Here is a 19,612-nt window from a genome sequence, read left to right as displayed (position 1 = left end):
AGAATATTTATTTCATAGTTTTGGATATGATAATGTATTTTGACATGGACTAATGCGTGTAAGCATGTGTGATGCTAAGGGGGCCACTTAGATAACTATGGAAAATCATGGAGACAAGGACAGCATTTCCTATTGTTTTGTAAAATTAAGGACAATTGTACTAAACTTACATAAAATTAAGAAAATGTATAGAATTGTATTAAACTAGTAAAATGCTTAGGGAGGGCCCAAGGTCCAAGCCCCATAAGCAAATTGTAAATATGTAATTGACAATTGCCTATGATCAGGCATGTGATAGCCCATGGGGCATAGAACAATTGGTGAATGGGTGCATTATTAACGCACGCCATTCATGATGGTCATTGGTTCGAAACCCCATGGTTTGTCCCACCATGTAACCTTCAAAGAAAAAAAAAGATTAGGCATATGATAGTGATGTAAAACAAATCCTAGTCAAAATAATATAATATGGCTTAGAATGTCCAAGGGGAACATGATATGGGGCAATGGACTAATGTAAGGTAAAGGAATAGCGATGACATGGGGGAGGTACAACTTTTACTAGTAAAACTGAACATTACCCATCCCTCCACCCAAGAATTACTCCTAAAAAATTATTAAAATGGTTTTTTCACCAAAACATTCCCACTTAGTGAAAAGACTAACTTTAAATCTTTGGAAACATCAATGTAAAGGTACATTCCAAGAGGATCCCTCACCTTTTAGCTTAGAAAATTTGAGGAGATTTAAGAAAGAGTCGGCCTTGCTTGTTAAAGTCAACTTTCATCATGATGTTGTCTCTCTCTCTTGGTGCGCAATAGTATATGGTTGCATTTATGGCCATTTTAGGGTGGAATTTTCCCGATACCCCTGTTGTTCATGTGATGTAAATCTCTGAACTGTGATGTACTTATTTGTTCCATGAAGTAATATATGCAACATTCCAAGAAAAGGTCTTTTATTGTACAAGTTATAATTGACATATGGAAATTGACACCCATTGCCCAAATATATTTGACACCTAGTGCCTAAATGCATTTGACACCTAATGCCCCATGCATTTACCCTTATCACCTACATGAATTTGATAACTAATACCCTGAGCATATGACTCCTAATTCCCCCATGCACTGACACATATTATCTACATGCACAGCCATCTTGAAGCAATGCCTACCTATCACATGCATATGCTTCCCTTGACAGGACACCTAACCACTTCATGCAAGGGTGAAAGCTATAAATGGAAGTTCTGCAACAGAAATCAGTTTCTCTCTTTGTCCATTCACTTCCCATCTAGTTTGTGAGGGAGGGATACATTACGCCACAGGACAAAAATGTTGCTACATTTGTATAAGAGAACCTGGGAAAAGTGCTTTTGCCTATGTGAATCCATGCCTCAACTCAAGGGTGACAACTTGTTGTGTTGCCTATGGCTGGGACAAAATTATCCCCCTTCAATCATTCCCGGCAGTGATATGGATAAGTACCATGATGTCATTTGTTTGTGTCTATTGTCGTGGAATTTTAATTTATGTGATCAATTGCTTGTGTTTGATTTTGGTTATAGTGTATAAATTCATTACAAAGTTTATTAAATTCATCCCACGTTTTGTTGGTGTTTTCTATTTCAAAAATTATAGAAAATAAATCCATTGTGTGCTAGAAATATCTTATGAAGAAAAACCTTTAATTAATTGGTAATCCCAGGTGTGCCAGTTAGTGGCTGATTCCCAGTAAGGGAATCAGGGGTGCTACATAATACATCCAATTTAAATAAAATGGATAATGCAGGACTATCTACAAATAATAAATCTAATTCAAGGCAAGAAATATTAAAAATGGCTCACGATGGTAACATGGCACTATTAGAAGCAGCAAGTCCAGTTCAGCCTTCTTGCATATCATCTTCAAGTTTTAAACATTTTTTATCATTTTTCCCATCTCATGAAAACTTTATTCTACTGGAACGAAATTATTTTAAATGGGACTCTATAAAGAACAACTAAGGAGATTTTAGTCGTCAAACATGAAGTGTCAATCACCAAAGAATCAAATAGGATACACCATTATATTAGCTGGGAAACGACACTTGGATATAAAACAAGCATAGCGGAGTCAACAGGTTGTAAGCGTTTATGCTTATTGCCTATAAAGTATCCCAAAAGAATAGTTCCAAGGGAAACACAGAAACCATATTTTCCTATAAACAAATTACCTTGTATTTGTTCTGATCTTAGTCTGTAATCCTTTGGAAATGCTTTCAAGAGAAGAAAGTGAAGCAATTCACACACTCTTGGAAAATGATTGTATGGACTCCTACAGAGTGAACAATATGACTCTCTGTGAGAGTTCATGGCTCGGTGAACACACCAGAAGCAGAAGACATGACCGCAAGCTGCATAAAAGGCCAAAGAAGGTACTTTCAACTTGAATAACTTAAGTTTCTTAAACAAATAGCGCTGAACATAAAGCACCTATTCTTTTAACTACAATCTAACGACAGACAGGATCAGATGCTGGCTTACATTGAACAACAGGCTTGTACACTAGCTCCCTGTTCATACCAAACACAGAAGTGAGTTATCTTTACATAAATTGCTTTTTACATTTATGCATATTTAGTGATTTACTATAGCTGTAAGTTGAAGCCAAGCTGTGAATCACTGAAGCTGAAATTCTAATATTAATCAGAAAAATAAGCAAAATCATCCTCATAGAGAGTGATACACTCGAAACATTCAATTTGTAAAAATCATTTCATTATTTTGTATCTCTCTTACAGAATTTTGCCCCTCTTCATATGATATATATATAGAGAGAGAGAGGCTTCAACTTCCAGCAAACATAATTTGTAGTTTTCACTTCAAAATAAGCAATTTGTCTGTGTTAAGTGGATCCGCACTACTTTCTCATTCAATTTTGATATTGCACTAATTTTGACCATTAAATTAATTACAAAAGTGTCTCATGTCCTTGTATAAGCCTCTTTGCTGTAATTTCAAATTATACATATGTTAATTTACAGTAGAATCTCCATTCCAGCCACTAAAAGAAATATGCATTCAAAAGGATGTCCCAGCAGGGAATATGACAAGTTGTATTTAGAGCACTGATTCTGCTACTACAGCATCAGCAGTAACATGTCTAACAGAAAATAAGATACCTTAATAAAATCCTTAAAAAACATCCTATAAAATAGACAGCATGGGTTGGTAGATACAACAGAAAGGAAAGAACAGAGCAAGAGGGTAAGTCCTTGAAGGGCTTGCTTAAAGTTTTCAAAATTTGGCACTTCCTAGCACCATATGTCACAATCTTTCTAACCAAGGATTTATTTGATTGTCTATGCAAAATTTCCAACCTCCCCAAGTAAAGATATACCCAACACCAATCAAATTAAGGACTTCGATGGGATCACAATCATGAGACGGGTTTAATTGAATGGTGGGGCAAGTACAAAACGCGTAAAAGACATGTCAAACCTATGTTGATTTTTGTAGCTCGGGTAGGTACTTCTGCACAGACCTTGAGTCTAGCCATGAAGAAGTTGCCCACATTCTCTTTATAATGTTGAAAAGTGTAACTAGTTTCGGTCTTCATAATGACATGTGTAATTAGGATTTTATGTAATTGACGTAAAGAAGAAAATGAAATTATTTTTGTAATGCTTGAATCATGGGTTTCATGATCAAGGAATTTCATTTTATAGTTAAGGCTCCCATTGTGAGCCTTCAAGGTTGGTCATCAAGTCAAGTCTAAGAAGTCAATATCATGTATTGAAGACATGTTACATATTGTAAAAAGTAATTTTTATTATGTCAATAACCCTCCAAGACCATGTCACAAGCTCACCTTGAAGTCGGCCTAAAGATAATTCTAGAAAGGCATGTCGGCCTTGTCACTAGGAGAAGTCGGCTTATTTTTTATGGACAGACTACTATAAATAGGACAGCTCAGCCTCACTTGAGATTAGAATTTGGTCAAGCATCAAGAACAGAAAAAGAAGTGCGAGAATCACTAGAGAAAGAGATCATCATCAAGCGAAGGAAGAAGGAACCTAATCGAAGTTGTTTGGCACTGTTTTTGGGCTAGTCTCTTCGCACGTGTGGCAGAAACTAGGGTTTCTGCAGTAGTGTCATAACAGTCCTTGAGGAAGTCACCAAGAAGGTCTCCAAATTAGCTCCCTTGCTAGCCAAGATCACCTAGAGAAGTCTTCAAGTATAGCGAAGGAGGAAAGCATCTCAAAACTCTCTCCCTCACCTCCCACGTGCGAAATTGCAGAGGTACGGATTGCAGGTCTGTGGAAAGGAACCGAAATTTCAGGGTAGCCGAGAAGTGCAGTGCATGAAGGCAATTTGACTTGTGTTGACTTGAGCAAGAAGAAGAAGCAGAAAAGAAGGATCTTGTGACTTGGTCTTGGAGAGGTTGTTGTGTCAAGGGTCTTGGTCTTGGTATTCATCAATTGAAGTCTCTATAAGAAGAAGAATTCGTTTTGGGTTTTCCTCTCAAGTTGGAGAGGTTTTGGCCCTGGCTGATCGCCTACATTTTGTGTCTCTTGTCTCCTTATTGTTTATGCTTTGGTAGTTGTTTGATGAAGAACACTATAATAATCTAAGCAAAGAGAAGAACTTAATCTAAAGAAGTAAAAAGCATTCACAAGCAGTTATCATTAGAAGAGAAATTATCTAATTCTAATGCCCTAGATTTCTCAACATGGTATCAGAGCTAAGGTGACAAAAACAAGGAAAGGGCATCTCATCAAGGGACACTCAAGCATTCAAGGACCTAATCTCGAGGAGGGCATCAAAACAAATCTAGAAGAGCATCTTGAAGTGAAGATCTACAAAAGGTGTCAAAACCCTAGATCAAAGACGAAGTCTGCACCAGAAGAAGTCTTGGGATCCTCAAGCCATAATCTAAAGACCACAAAGACCCTGCTCAAGTTGAAGAGATCTACAAATCAAAGTAACTTGAAGACTACTCAGCCAATAGAAGCAAGATCAAGGACGTTGTCATCATCATCAAAAGTTCTAAGGGAATTTCCCTCTCGTTGAAATAAGGATTTCATCTAAAAAGAAAATCCTTATCCTTGAAGAAGATCATCCAAGAAACATCAAGACATTATCAAGAAGTCATCATCAATCATCATCAACAAGGACATCACCATCAAAGGATCTAAAGTGATCTCCCTCTTTGTGGAGTCAAGAAGAGAACTATCTTCATCAAGGAGAAGTTCTTTATTATCTCTATATCATCATCAAATTCAAGCAGGCAGCAAGTGGAAGAAGCATCTTCACAAGTAAGTATATTTATGTCTACATCTGAATCTGTCAAAATGTCTTTTTCCAAGGAAATTGGTTATGGCTTCAAACTTTCTTGCATGGAAGAAGAGGACAGATTTGAATCTCATTGAAAATGAGGTCATGGAACATGTTAAAGGCTCAATCACCAAACCTCCAAAAGAAGATGCTCAAGCACTTGCAAGGTTTATGAAAGGGGAAGTAAGGGCTCAAAGGATTCTCATAGAATCCATCAAGGATCCCCTCATCCCATATGTATCTAAACTCGAAACTTCAAAAGAAATATATGACAAACTGGTAGAGTTGTTTTCCGTAAGCACTGCAGGAGAAGTTATCTCATTAAGGCAAGAACTCTACAAGCTAAGGATATCAAAAGAAGAAGGAATAGCCTCATACTTTATGAGGATATTTGAAATAAGGGATCAACTTCAAGATCTGGGAGAAATAATGTCTGACAAGGAGATGACCACCGTAGTACTAAATGCACTACCAAAGGAGTGGGGTAACTTTACTTCAAGCATTTATGGGAAGAAAGAAGCTACTCCATTCAAGGATCTATGGTCACTATGCAAGATTGAAGAAACCAAGCTAAAGGCAAAAACTGATGTAGGATCAAATGAGCAAACTCAAGCATATGCTGCTATGGAAAAGAGAAAAGGGAAGTTTGGGAAATTTGGTCCTCAAAAAAGAAAGAAGAACATGGCAAAGGTTCAATGCTATGGATGTCAAGAATATGGGCATTACAAGAGAGATTGTCCTAAGCTCAAGAAGGACAATAACAAAAGAGGTAGAGAAGAAGCTCATATTACCGAAGAAGTGGAGGAAGTTGAAAAGAAGAAATTCAAGGAGGAAGTAAAAGATCTCTACTATGATTGAGATAGTCTTCCTCACCTAGTTCTTTTCAAGTTTTTGTTTCAAGTTTTCTGTTGTAAGATATGACTATCATGAGTCACTAAGAAAGAATGATAGGATGCATCATGGCATCATAGAAGCATTAAAAGCAAGAGCTCGTGACATCATCATAAAGAAGCATGAAAGATAGCTGAAATAGAAGTCTATGGCAATCACCTATGGAAGGATATAGCTCTTGGTAACCTCATTAGAAGCATAAGTGGTACTTATGGAAAAATAAAAAGTCATCTAGTACAAAGCTCATCATACATCAGTTAAAAGGAAACATTTGTTGGATGAGGATACTCAAGATCCTCTGTTGGAATCTTCATCAAAAGGTTCACCAATCAAAGGAAGCAAGTGTTTCATCAAGAATTCCAACTTGTAGGAATTCATGGAAGGATGGTATGATGTCAAAAGAAGTGAAGCAGATCAAGGAATTGAAGATCTTTCAATCAAGGAAGTTGTTGAAGGAAGTCTAGATGACCTAAAGGAAAATGAGGTATGTATGCTTGTATTTGATAATGTAGAGTCATGTCATATGGTTGCAGGTAACATGGGTAAATGCTCTATCTCGAGAGCATGATCAAAAGAAAGGATCTCCTCCTTTGAAAGGATGCAGGAAGGCATGGGTCACACATCGACTAGATGAAATCAACATAATATGTCCTCATATGAAATATGAGGTGGTTGACGAAAATTGGAGGAACTCTGATTGGAAGTTCCTGGAAAAGAAATGTGTGAAGAAAGAAAGGAAGAGATCATGAAATATGCAACTATGGAAGAGGTGATCAACATCCAAGGATTGAAAGATTTGACTATGATATCTCCATGAAATATATGAAGACCCTGATGAAGTCTGAAAAAGAAAGAGACCCTTGACAGTATATATCTTTTGGAGATGTGTCAATATGTATGCCAAATGTTGATGCAAACAGAAAGATGTCATGATGAAAGACCATCACAAAGGTAATTTTCATTTAATTTTCATTTCTTATTTTTGAATGATATCTGGATGGGCTTATGCAGGGCTGCTAAGAATAGAACTATGGAAATCTTCTACAATTGATGATCATGTGGAAGGATGAAAAGTCCTTAAGAAAACATGATATGAACAAGGCAACATGGCATGAAGAAAGGCCAGATATGGACTAATGGATCACTTTCCAATGAAAGGAAGGATGACAAGACTCATGGATGAAAGTGATGGAGGGTTTGTGCCCTGCAAAGAAGTCCCGAAAGATGTAGACTCTATGACAACACAAGAATTAATGACATCAGAGGAAGGAGTTCTTTAAGCAGTTGGTTGTCCCATGATCTCCACCTGAAGAGTTGCTTGAAGCAAGTCCCATGTCAAGAGGGAGATTGGTCAAGTCCCTAGTTAAGAGGGAGCTTGGATACATTCCTCTTATAGGAATAGGTGCATTCCTTTAGTGGAATGCGTATGTCCTCCCTAAGTTGAGAGGGAGAGATAGACAAATCATTCTTGTCTTCACTTGGGAAGACAGAAAGGAGGATTGGGTAAACTTCTCGCATCTAATACTCATGGACGATGAGTTAGGGCATCCAACATAAGTGTAGTTGTAGAGGACCGATATTCTTTGAGGTCTAGGAATCCAAGATAAGAATAGTCCTAGTGGAACATACCCTAAGAGAACCCGGGTGGGGTATGTTCCGAGAGAGACAATGATGAGGGTGTCTATACATCATTGGTCTGGCCAGCATTGAGCTCTAATCTTGTGGAGAGATAGAGCTATTAGTCAAGGCCTTGCCATATTACAATGTTGGATGATATGATGTTATACAGATTTATACAAATGGGTTGTAATGTCCCTTCCTAGAATAATTCTCCTTGAGTTTATTATCACAATTTTGCTTACTATGGGACCCACGAAATATTGGGCTAAGACTTAGGAAAAGGGAGGCAGAAAATCTTTATTTTGGTGAGACGTGAGGGCCACACCCACTTGAAATACACATTTCCTTAGAAGGGAGTTCGATTTGCCAAGGAAGGGGGTCAAAAAACTTGATGGAGGGGCCCACATGGGGAGGCAACTCAAAAATAATAAATAGAAGGAGCTTAGCAACTTTTGGGGTCTTTTGTCAATCATACATTTCTCTAGTTGCCCGAGTTGCTTAGCTAGGTCACAGTGTTGTTCAGCGCAAAGCATTCCAAGGAGAGAGTTCACCCTTCTTTCGGTGGACTACGAGTGCCACCCTAAGCAGGTAATATTGCACCAGTTCGAAGGGGAGATTGGAGGAGTTCAAGGCACATTGTACAGCCTTTCTCTCAGCTAGTTCATACTCCAAGAGGACGAAGTAGAGGGCCACAAATAGCTCATTTCAACTATCTTCCAGGTGGTGTTTGCCGAGAGAAATTCTTGCATAGTTGCTCCAAGGGAATACCAAGCTAGTAGACGTGTTTGGGGGCAGGATATTGTTGTTTGGAGGCAAGACGAAATTCAGACACTTGGGGCTTGCACAGGAGCTATTTTTTGGGCACACATGAAAGGTTGGGAAAAAGGTTTAGGAGTTGGATTTTGCCAGGAGAGTTAAGGAGATATTTGGGGAGGTGAAACTCAACATTTTGGGAATACTGAGGGCCTTTTCAAGGAGATTGCAGACAGGCCTTATTTTCCATCCAGTTGGGGAGGACATGGTAATTGGGGTCAATTTTCATAGGTCAAAAACTAGACCAAACCCTTTCTGGGTTTTGGTGGGTCATTCGAGAGGAGATTAAGGTTAATTTTGCAAAATTTTCTGAGCACCGGAAGTGGGTCTTACAATAGTAACTTTCCAGCAGACCATGCAGTTTTCTGGAGCAGCACAGGGCATCTTTGGAGCAACTCACTCTGAGCATTTTGTTTTCTCACCTGGGTCTTGTCAAGCTTGCCATTGAGGCAAGCCTAGGTGCATTCCTTCCTTACCATTGTACTTTGCTCCATATATTTTAATAAAATGGCTCAGCTGGATGGTATTTTTGGAGGTTTCATGGGTGTTCACTGAATTTTCTGAATTTTGTGCTTGCATGTATCATTTTGCTTGGTATATCACTGTTTTTCCTAATTAGGAACATTACAGTGGTATCAGAGCTCAGATCTTGTTCAACCGTGGGGGATCTTTCCTATGAACGAGGAGGATAGGCAGAACGTTACTTACCGTAGGCAGAGGTACCAGAGCAAGGAGAGGGAGTTGGAGATTACACCTGATACTGAGGCACGTGGGTAGGCAATATTAGTGGCAAATATGGGGGAGCCAAAGAGTAAGGAGGAAGCAACATTTGACAGCCTCTTGAAGGACCTAAATGATTTAGCCAAAGGACAAAAGGAGATGTTAGAGGAAATCAAACAGTAGAATATGGACAAGAGCATAGCATCCATCGTGAGTTCCTATTTAGGGAGACTTCAGGGACCTCACAACAGTACGACCACGCATTACCAGCCACTCACCCACCAGCTTTCAGTGGGCCAACTAGGATTAGTTGCCTACCTTTCTACCTCAGTGCCTAGTGAGCAGGGTGGGTCGGATGATCAAATGCCCATGGGAGATTATTTTAGAGAATGGCAGTCCATGGGGGAAGATTTCAAAGCAGCCTTGTCCTTTAGGGATTACTGCCAGCTCAAGCAGAACGAGAAGGGAAGGTACAGTGGGGGATCTAGCACACAGAGTTCAGAGTTGCAGCATACCATTGGGAGGATGTATTTTCCCACGTATGATGGATCTACCAAGTGCACAACTTGAGCTTGGGTGGAGAAGTTGGATACCTATTTCCAGCTTAATCGGATGATAAAGGTGGAAGCCATCAAAATGGCTACCTTGCACTTGGAGGGAGAGGCACATGGTTGGTGTTTTCATGGCTTTACCACACTAGGGCATGCCAGCGTGACCTCTTATGAGAACTACAGAGGAGTTTGAGGGGTTTTCAGTGTACTCGATATGTCCCCACTTTGACAGTGACCATGGGGAACTACTCGGTGACAGATCATTTGTTTGTTGTATATGTGTCAGACACCAACGTGGTGATGGGTGTTCAGTGGCTCTACTCCCTTGGGTGGGTCACTACGGATTGGAGGAAGTTGGAGATGGAGTTCATCGGGCCGAATGGCAAGCTGGTGGTTCTTCAGGGTATGCAATCATATCCTCCACAGACAGTTTCAGTGCACACGATGGAGGCTGACCTGAGGCATGGGGGCATAGCATGGGCAGGTGGAGTTGAGGATTTCAGAGGTTGGGGGCCAGCCCAAGCCACCACACCCCGACATACAGGCCATCTTGGACAGGTACCTGGTAGTGTTTGGGGACATACCACCAGGGCAGCCCCCTGACCGAGGATTTGAGCACACGATTGAGCTAGAGCCGGGGGTACAAGCAGTTATCACCACTCCTTATAGGCATCCCAAGGCCTACAAGGATGAGATTAAGAATGCCATTAAGGAGTTGTTGGAACCTGGGTACGTTAGGTCGAGCTCTAGTCCCTTCGCCTCATCAGTTGTTTTGGTGAAGAAGAAGGATGGAACATTACACATGTGCATAGATTATCAAGCGCTCAACAAGAAGACTTTGAAGAACCGTTACCCCATTCCACGCATTGATGAGCTGATGGATGAGCTTAGAGGAGCCAAGTACTTCTCTAAGATAGACTTGCGTTCGAGGTACCACCAGATCAAAGTGAGGGATCAGGACATCCCCAAGACGGCCTTCAGATGCCACTATGGGCATTTTGAGTTCTTGGTTATGCCCTTTGGGCTAACCAACGCACTTGCCACCTTCCAGTCATGCATGAACCATGTGTTCTGTGGGCAGTTGCAGAAGTTTGTGTTGGTATTCTTCGATGACATCTTGATTTACAGCAGGACCTGGGAGGAGCACCTACAACACTTGGAGGTGGTGTTACGCATTTTAGAGGAGCAACAGTTCTATGCCAAACTGTCCAAGTGCAAGTTCGGGTTGATAGAGATGCTCTATTTGGGGCATATTATTAGGGAGGATGGAGTAAGGGTGCATGAGGAGAAGATCAGGGCCATCCGGGATTGGCCAGTGCCCCGAAATGTGACTGAGTTGAGGGGCTTTGTGGGCATATGCACCTATTACAGGAAGTTCGTGAAGGGATTCTCACAGTTGCCAGCTCCCCTCACAGATCTGACCAAGAAGGGGGCTTTTGCATGGACAGATAGAGCACAGTCAACATTCGATCGCCTCAAGGAGGTGATGAGCAGTTGTCCAATTTTAGCACTCTCAGATTTCACTCAGCCTTTCACCTTGGAGTGCGATGCATCAGATGAGGGAGTTGGCACAGTATTATCTCAGGATGGCCACCCCCTTGCTTTTGAGAGTCGAAAGCTCCTTCCGCATGAGAGGTCGTATTCTATTTACGACAAGGAGATGTTGGCCATTATGCATGCGTTGGCCAAATTCCGGCAGTATCTGGTGGGCCACAGATTTCGGGTGAACACTGATCACAATAGTCTTCTCCATTTTATGGGCCAGCAGAGCCTCAGTGGTAGGCAGCAGAGGTGGGTCAACAAGATCCAAGCCTACAATTTTGATATTGAGTATGTCAAGGGCAAACACAATGTGGTAGCAGATGAATTATCCAGGAGGCCCATGACACTTTCACTCATGAGCATTTGCCATGATTGGAAGGCACAGTTGTTGGTGGAGTACTCCAAAGATTGGCGAGCATGTGAGATTTTTGAGGGTACACACACTGATGAGCGTTACAAGTTGATGGCTGATGGCTGACGTCATAGACTGCAAAGGACGCGTATTCTTAGTTCCATGTTCATAGTTGAGGAAGAGGATTCTCCATGCAACTCATGGCTCTCCATTGTCGAGGCACCAAGGGATCCGGAAGACATACATGACTATCAAAGAGCTCTTCACATGGAAGGGCCTCAAGGGAGATGTGTTGAGATATGTGCAGGAGTGTGAGGCCTGTCAGAGGAACAAGGGGGAGTTGACCCATCCAAGCCAAGCTGTTGCAGCCCCTTCCCATCCCTAAGGGGAAATGGGAAAGTATCTCCATGGATTTTATCACGGGGCTCCCTATGGTGTAGGGCAAGGTTGTATCTATGTGGTGGTGGATCGATTGACCAAATATGCACATTTCTTCGCCATTCCAGCTCGGTGTTCCACGTCACTAATAGCAAAGTTGTTTTTCAAGGAGGTCTTTCACTTGCATGATCTTCCCAAGACCATAGTCAGTGACAAAGGCACTCATTTCATGGGGGCATTCTGGCAGGAGCTTTTCAAGTTAGTGGGCACTGAGCTCACCCCCAGCACTAGCTACCACCCACAGACGGACGGTCGAACCGAGAAGGTCAACAAATAGTTAGAGGGCTATCTACGGAACTACGTGCCCGGACAGCAAAGGGCATGGATTCGGTGATTGCATATGAGCAAGTACTGCTACAACACCACCCACCACACTTCCATTGGTATGTCACCTTTTCTTGCCTTGTATGGTTATGATGCTTTATCTTTCGCTGACATTGTTTTTGGAGACAGTCGGGCCCCAAAGGCCAAAGATTGGATCCAAGCAAGCCAAGATATCCTCAAGGCTCTCAAGGATAACTTACTGGCGGCCCAAAATCAGCAGAAGGTGTACGCAGACAAGAACAGGATTGAGAGGCAGTTTGAGGAGGGGGACTTAGTTTTCTTACAGTTGCAGCCATATCGTCAGGGCACACTGAAACAAAAGGGGGATGAGAAGCTACAACCCAATTTCTATGGGGCGGACCGGGTGATCAGGAGAGTTGGAGAGGTGGCCTATGAGCTGGAGCTTCCACCAGGGAGCAAGATCCATAATGTCTTTCATGTCTCATGCCTCAAAAAGGTGTTGGGACAGGAGGTGACAGCAGCGACAGAGTTACCTCCACTAGATGATGAGGGGCATCTGGTTTTAGACTCAGAAGCCATTTTGGAGACTAGAAAAAGGAAGTTGAGGAGCATAACCATCAGGCAGTACTTAGTATGCTGGAGGAACTTACCAGATGAGGATGCCACTTGGGAAGGTGAGCACATACTTGAGCATCCAGCGTTGAAGTAGCTTCGGGATAAGCAACATTTGAGAGGGGAGCACTGTAAAGTCCCTTCCTAGAATAGTTCTCCTTGAGTTTATTATCACAATTTTGGCAATTTTGCTTACTATGGGACCCACAAAATTTTGGGCTAAGACTTGGGAAAAGGGAGGCCGGAAATCTTTTTTTGGTGGAACGTGGGGGCCACACCCACTTGAAATACGCATTTCCTTGAAAGGGAATTCAATTTGCCAAGGAAAGGGGTCAAAAAGCTTGATGGAGGGGCCCAGATGAGGAGGCAGCTCAAAAACTATAAATAAAGGGAGCTTAGCAACTTTTGGGGTATTTTGTCAATCACACATTTCTCTAGTTGCTCGAGCTGCTTAGCCGGGTCACAGTGTTGTTCAGCGCAAAGCTTTCCAAGGGGAGAGCTCACCCTTCTTTCAGTGGACTACAAGTGCCACCCTAGGGAGGTAATATTGCACCAGTTCAGAGGGAAGATTGGAGGAGTTCATGACACATTGTACGACCTTTCTCTCAGCCAGTTTGTACTCTAGGAGGACACAGTAAAGGGACACTAATTGCTGATTTCAGTTATCTTCCGAGTGGTGTTCGCTGGGAGAAATTTTGCATAGTTGCTACAAGGGTATACCAAGCTAGTTGAGGTGTTTGGGGGCAGGAGATTGATGTTTGGAGGCAGGACGAAATTCAATCACTCGGGGCCTGCGCAAGAGGGCATTTTCTGGGCACACATGGGAGGTTGGGAAAAAGGTTTGGGAGATGGATTTTGCCAGGAGAATTGAGATCTTTGGGGAGGTGAAACTCAACATTTTGGGAATGATTAAGGGCCTTTTTCAGGGGGATTGCAGACAGGCTGTATTTTCCAGCCAGTTGGGGAGGACATGGTAACTGGGGTTAATTTTCAGAGGCCAGAACTAGACCAAACCCTTTCTAGGTTTTGGTGGGTTATTTGAGAGGAGCTTGGGGCTAATTTTGTAAAATTTTATGAGCACCGGAAGTGGGTCTTTCAGCGGTATCTTTCTAGCAGACAGTGTTGTTTTATGGGGCGGCGCGGGCATCTTTTGAGCAGCTCACTCTCTCATATAAGCGTTGTGTTTTCTCACCTGGGTCTTGTCAAGCTTGCCACTGAGGCAAGCCCAAGTGCATTCCTTCCATACCATTGTACTTTGCTCCTTATATTTTAATAAAAAGGCTCAGCTGGGTGGTATTTTTGGAGGTTTCATGGGTGTTCACTGAATTTTCTGAATTTTGTGCTTGCATGTATCATTTTGCTTGGTATATCATTGTTTTTCCTAATTAGGAACATTGCATGGGTTACCAATCCAACTCTTCTTATGAGAATTCTTCAGATTGAGAATGTCCAAGTACCTTGTGTAAATTATGAATACCTCCCTATTTAAGAGGGAGTGTTGAAAAGTGTAACTAGGTTCGATCTTCATAATGACATGTGTAATTATGATTTTATGTAATTGATGTAAAGAAGAAAATAAAATTATTTTTGTAATGCTTGAATCATGGGTTTCATGATCAAGGAATTTTATTTTATAGTTAAGGCTCCCATTGTGAGCCTTTAGGGTTGGTCATCAAGTCATAAAGTCTAGGAAGTCAATGTCATGTATTGAAGACATGTTACATATTGTAAAAAGTAATTTTGATTATGTCAATAACCCTCCAAGACCATGTCACAAGCTCACCTTGAAGTCGTCCTAAAGATAATTCTAGAAAGGCATGTCGGCCTTGTCACTAGGAGAAGTCGGCTTATTTTTTATGGACAAACTACTATAAATAGGGTAGCTCGGCCTTACTTAAGATTAGAATTCGGTCAAGCATCAAGAACAGAAAAAGAAGTGCGAGAATCACTAGTGAAAGAGATCATTATCAAGCAAAGGAAGAAGGAACCTAATCAAAGTTGTTTGGCATTGTTTAGGGCTAGTCTCTTCGCACATGTGGCAAAAACTGGGGTTTCTGCAGTAGTGTCATAACAGTCCTTGAGGAAGTCACCAAGAAGGTCTCCAAATTAGTTCCCTTGCTAGCCGAGATCACCTAGAGAAGTCTTCAAGTATAGTGAAGGACGAAAGCATCTCCAAACTCTCTCCCTCACCTCCCTCATGTGAAATTGCAAAGGTACGGATCGCAGGTCTGTGGAAAGGAACCAAAACTTCAGGGTAGCCGAGAAGTGCAGTGCATGAAGGCAGTTTGACTTGTGTTGACTTCAACAAGAAGAAAAAGCAGAAAAGAAGGATCTTGTGACTTAGTCTTGGAGAGGTTGTTGTGTCAAGGGTCTTGGTCTTGGTATTCGTCAATTGAAGTCTCTATAAGAAGAAGAATTTGTTTTGGGTTTTCCTCTCAAGTTGGAGAGGTTTTGGCCCGCGCTAATTCTGTGTCTCTTACCTCCTTATTGTTTCTGCTTTGGTAGTTGTTTGATGAAGAAGAATACTATAATAATCTAAGCAAAGAGAAGAACCTAATCTAAAGAAGTAAAAAGTGTTCACAAGTAGTTATCATTAGAAGAGAAATTATCTAATTCTAATGCCCTAGATTCCTCAACATAGAACAGTTGCTCTAGTGTGAGCATGTTGCTAATGTAACTTAGCCTAAGCCTAACTTAGGAAAAAGCACATATTAATATGTTGGCTTATTGAACTAAAAGAAACTTAGGAAAAGTAAAGTAATTTACTTTAGTAAGTTTTAATCTTAAGTTCTTAACCATTGATCTAAAGTGAGGCGAAATCTATTCCCGGTCGTCAATCACTTTGAGATTAGGGTTAGGGTTAGGGATTTAGCTCAATGTAGAGTTATAAAAGCAAGGCTAAGGAGAGGAGATAGACACAGAACATCAGCACAAAACTGAGAGAGGCATCTCAGTGAGTGTGTGTTGGGTCCAAGAGAGTGCAAAGGAGCTGGAGATCTAGTTCTACAAGAGAAATCGAGCATTGATCTGAGGCAAATATGCTAGATCAAATCCAGGTTATTGTATATGTATTTTCTCAGGTGGGCCATTATTCGAGGGCAAGAGCCCACGTAAGTTTGGATTTTTTAATGAAAAACTTGTTAGGCAAAGATCTATATGTATCATTGTGATTCATATCATTATTTGCTTTCGCTGAATATTTTTGTTACGAACCTAGTTGTGTGTTAATTCAGTAATTTTTTGCCAAGAATTAAATACCACGTGTTTGGTTCAAGGAAGTCTAACATGGTATCATAGCCAAAACTCAAATGATTTGGGAATTGCAATTGCCAAGTTCGGCTACGATCGTAGGAGCGAAAAATAAATATAAATAAATAAATAAAATAGGGGCCAAAGTAAATTGGCCAAACAGCCGAAGAGAAATTTTTATAAAGAGCCAAAAAAAAATTAAGGGCACAATTTCAAAAAATAATAATATTGAGGGAGAGGCTGTTATCGCAACTGATAGCCGCCAAACCGGCCAACTCGCAAGGAGGAACAACGGTCAACCGGCCACAGAATTGACAAGGTGGAATAGTGGCCGACAAGCCGCAGAATTGTCAACGCACTGACTAGCCGCGCAATGAGTAAGGCACAAGCCACTACAGAGGGTGTCATGCAAAGCAATAGAAGACACTAGTCAACAAGCAAGGAGCGAGGAACCGCCATCAAAGCGGCAAGGCGGTTAGACTTGGGGAAATAATCAGCTAGAATAAGATCATCGTTGGTTGGAATTCATGGGTCGCAAGCATACAACCTAAGTATTTTTAAGTCATCAACCATTGTGATTGGTAGAAAATCCAAGACAAAATTTGCAGTGCAGGAAGGCTAAGCTCGACAGAATAAGTCGATGCAAGCACAGATGGGACTTCGTAACAAAGGCGAGCTAGATAGCGCAGGTGGTAGCCACCAAGCAGAGAGACAACTAGCATGAGGTGCCAGTCTACAATTGGATTGGGAACTAGAGACAACACGACATTTGTGGAGGGGTCAAGACCAACTATAGTTGATAGACAGCAGCAAACCACATGAGAAAAGGTTGAGAGGAAAGTGGCAGGCAGCAGGTTAGTAGGATTAACGCCACCAATTTTCCAAAGCATGGACAGAGTGTGGGAAAGGTTGTCAACGGAATAGATTCCAGCAACAACGGAGGATCTCAGGTTGAGGCCAGTAGGGCCTAACCACCAATTGACAGAAGTTGTTGTCTATGGGTATTATTCGAGCAAGGAAGATAGTTGTCCAAGTAGCATGTTGGAGCTAACCAACTACCAAGAGTCGACAGCATGGCACAACCTATCAAGAGTTGGCTAGAAAAAGGAGTCAGTGAAGTCGAGAGGACTGCAGTGACAGGTAAATTGCAACAATCGGCCAAGAGGAGTGTCGGTGTCTTCTTCATCAAGTAAATTGTTTTTGGCAGGGTTTGATCAGTTGGACAGGAATGGCGGCCGATCTCAAGTTCGAAGATCACTTGGACATGTTGTCCAACTACATCTAGAAGGAGAGGATTGCATTGCTATTAAAGGAGAATGAAATCTGGTAGTTTGTATAACAAACTCAAATTCGGGGCACCTTTGTTAAAGGAGTCGTGGCACGGGAGAATCTGCCATCCCATGATAGGTTATGGGATGACTTCACCCAAGAGGAGCCTCATGAGAAGGCTCTTCATAGAAACCAAGTAAAAGGTGAAAGCGATGAAGAGAACGTTGCTCTTTTAGGTCATGTAAGAAAGGACAAGGGGGCTACCAAACTAAACAAAGGAGAGGGAGGATCCTCTCATCATGGGAAGAAGAAGGACATGAGCAAACTCAAGTGCTTTGCATGTCACAAGCCAGGACATTATGCGATTCAATGTCCAAAAAGAAAGAAGGGCAAGGAAAAGGCAACCACAACAGCCATTACATAGATGGATGAGTTGGCTGAGAATTTTGAGAGGAACTTTGCCTTGGTGTCATACCTTTCTGAAACCATCAAGAAAGGTGTTTGGTTCGTGGATGGTGGAGCATCTCGCCATATGATAGGAATGAGGGAAATGTTCCTTAGTGTTTCAGAGACGAATTCAAACATGCATGTGAAGTTGGTATGAGTACCATACATGCAATGAATGGGGTTGGAACAGTGTTATTCCAGCTAGAATCAGGAGGATTTACAGAGGTGGCAAGGTGTCAAATGTCTTAGAGTTGAAGACGAACTTGCTCTCAGTCTCAACTCTAGAGGACAAGGGGTATGATGTTGTGGTCCAAAAAGGAAAAGTATTCATATGTTCAAAGGGAGCTACCCAAAACACAGCAGTATGGCTTGGTGTCAAAAAGGGTAAGTTGTATAGCTTATAGGGCCAGCTTGTAGGTAGATCCAAGGGGATCGAGGATGGGCAAGAGGCCTCTCCCAAACTATCAAGACCAGATTGTATGAGCTAATATTGATGGATGCTCAAGAGCATCCTCCTAGGAGCATGGTTGGGAGAAAAAGGTCTTTGAACTGGATTCCAAGGCAAGGAAGTCTTCCAGTATAGAGGGAGTAGCTACAGTAGCGGATGATGTGGCAAGATTGGAGATAGATCTAGGTGTAGGAGGTTCTTCTAGAAGTACCTCCCTTGCGAAGAAGGAGTGTTGATTTTTGTAGCTCGGACAGGTACTTCTGCACCAGCCTTGAGTCTAGGTGTGTAAAAGTCGCCTGCATTCTCCTTAGAACACTTGTTCTAGTGTGAGAAAGTTGTTAATGTAACTTAGCCTAAGTCGACTAATGAAAAAGAACATATTAATATGTTGGCTTATTGAGCTAAAAGAAACTTGGGAAAAGTAAATTAATTTACTTTAGTGAGTTTTAATCTTAGCCATTGATCTCAATACAGGCAAGATCTAATCTCAACCGTCAATCACTTTGAGATTAGGTTAGAGTTAGGAATTTAACTCAATGTAGAGTTATAAAAGCAAGGTTGAGGAGAGGAGATAGACACACAACAGCAGCACAATATTGAGAGAGGCATCTTAGTGAGCATGTGCTAGGTCCAAGGGAGTAGAGGGGCTAGAGATCTAGGCCTGCAAGAAAGATCAAAAACCAATATGTTGACCATTAGAGTGGCACCTGGTGATTATATGAAGACTCCATGCCCAATGATGTACCAAAGGACACTTGTACCATCAGATATAATCAGTCAACATTTGTTTTTTAACTCTACTTCTATTTTCTCATCATCTTTCTTGTACCCAGATTCCACACCCTATGGGGAATTGTAATAAGTGATACTAGTAATGATGAGTTTTGAGTCTGTAACAGGCCTAGGATGTTGGGACTCGATCAGCAAATGAATACACCTTAGAGTATTTTTTAATCTGGTTAATTATCCCTTCTTTTTCAGAGGCGGATAATTTTCTAGGTATTTTCATTCACTTTTTACCCCAAAGCCAGGGTGACGGTTTGAAGGTTGAGCC

General features: G+C 41.5%; 1 protein-coding gene across 2 annotated transcripts in view; it reads right to left on the bottom strand.

Moving 5' to 3' along the window:
• LOC149250232 (E3 ubiquitin-protein ligase PRT1-like) overlaps positions 1-19,612 on the bottom strand; it is a 155,608-nt gene that overhangs the window by 117,320 nt on the left and 18,676 nt on the right. For both annotated transcript variants that reach the window (XM_089458979.1, XM_089458978.1), the window contains exons 2-3: positions 2,529-2,557; positions 2,219-2,398 (exon numbers count right to left, since the gene is read on the bottom strand). In XM_089458979.1, the coding sequence (XP_089315105.1) occupies positions 2,219-2,398; positions 2,529-2,557 (209 nt within the window). The remainder of the gene's footprint in view (positions 1-2,218; positions 2,399-2,528; positions 2,558-19,612) is intronic.

Source organism: Pinus tabuliformis, chromosome 7 (assembly GCF_031772625.1).
Source record: "Pinus tabuliformis cultivar Carrire ecotype Pingquan chromosome 7, CPIR1, whole genome shotgun sequence".
Lineage (NCBI taxonomy): Eukaryota > Viridiplantae > Streptophyta > Pinopsida > Pinales > Pinaceae > Pinus > Pinus tabuliformis.
This window is presented reverse-complemented; position numbering and strand designations above follow the sequence as displayed.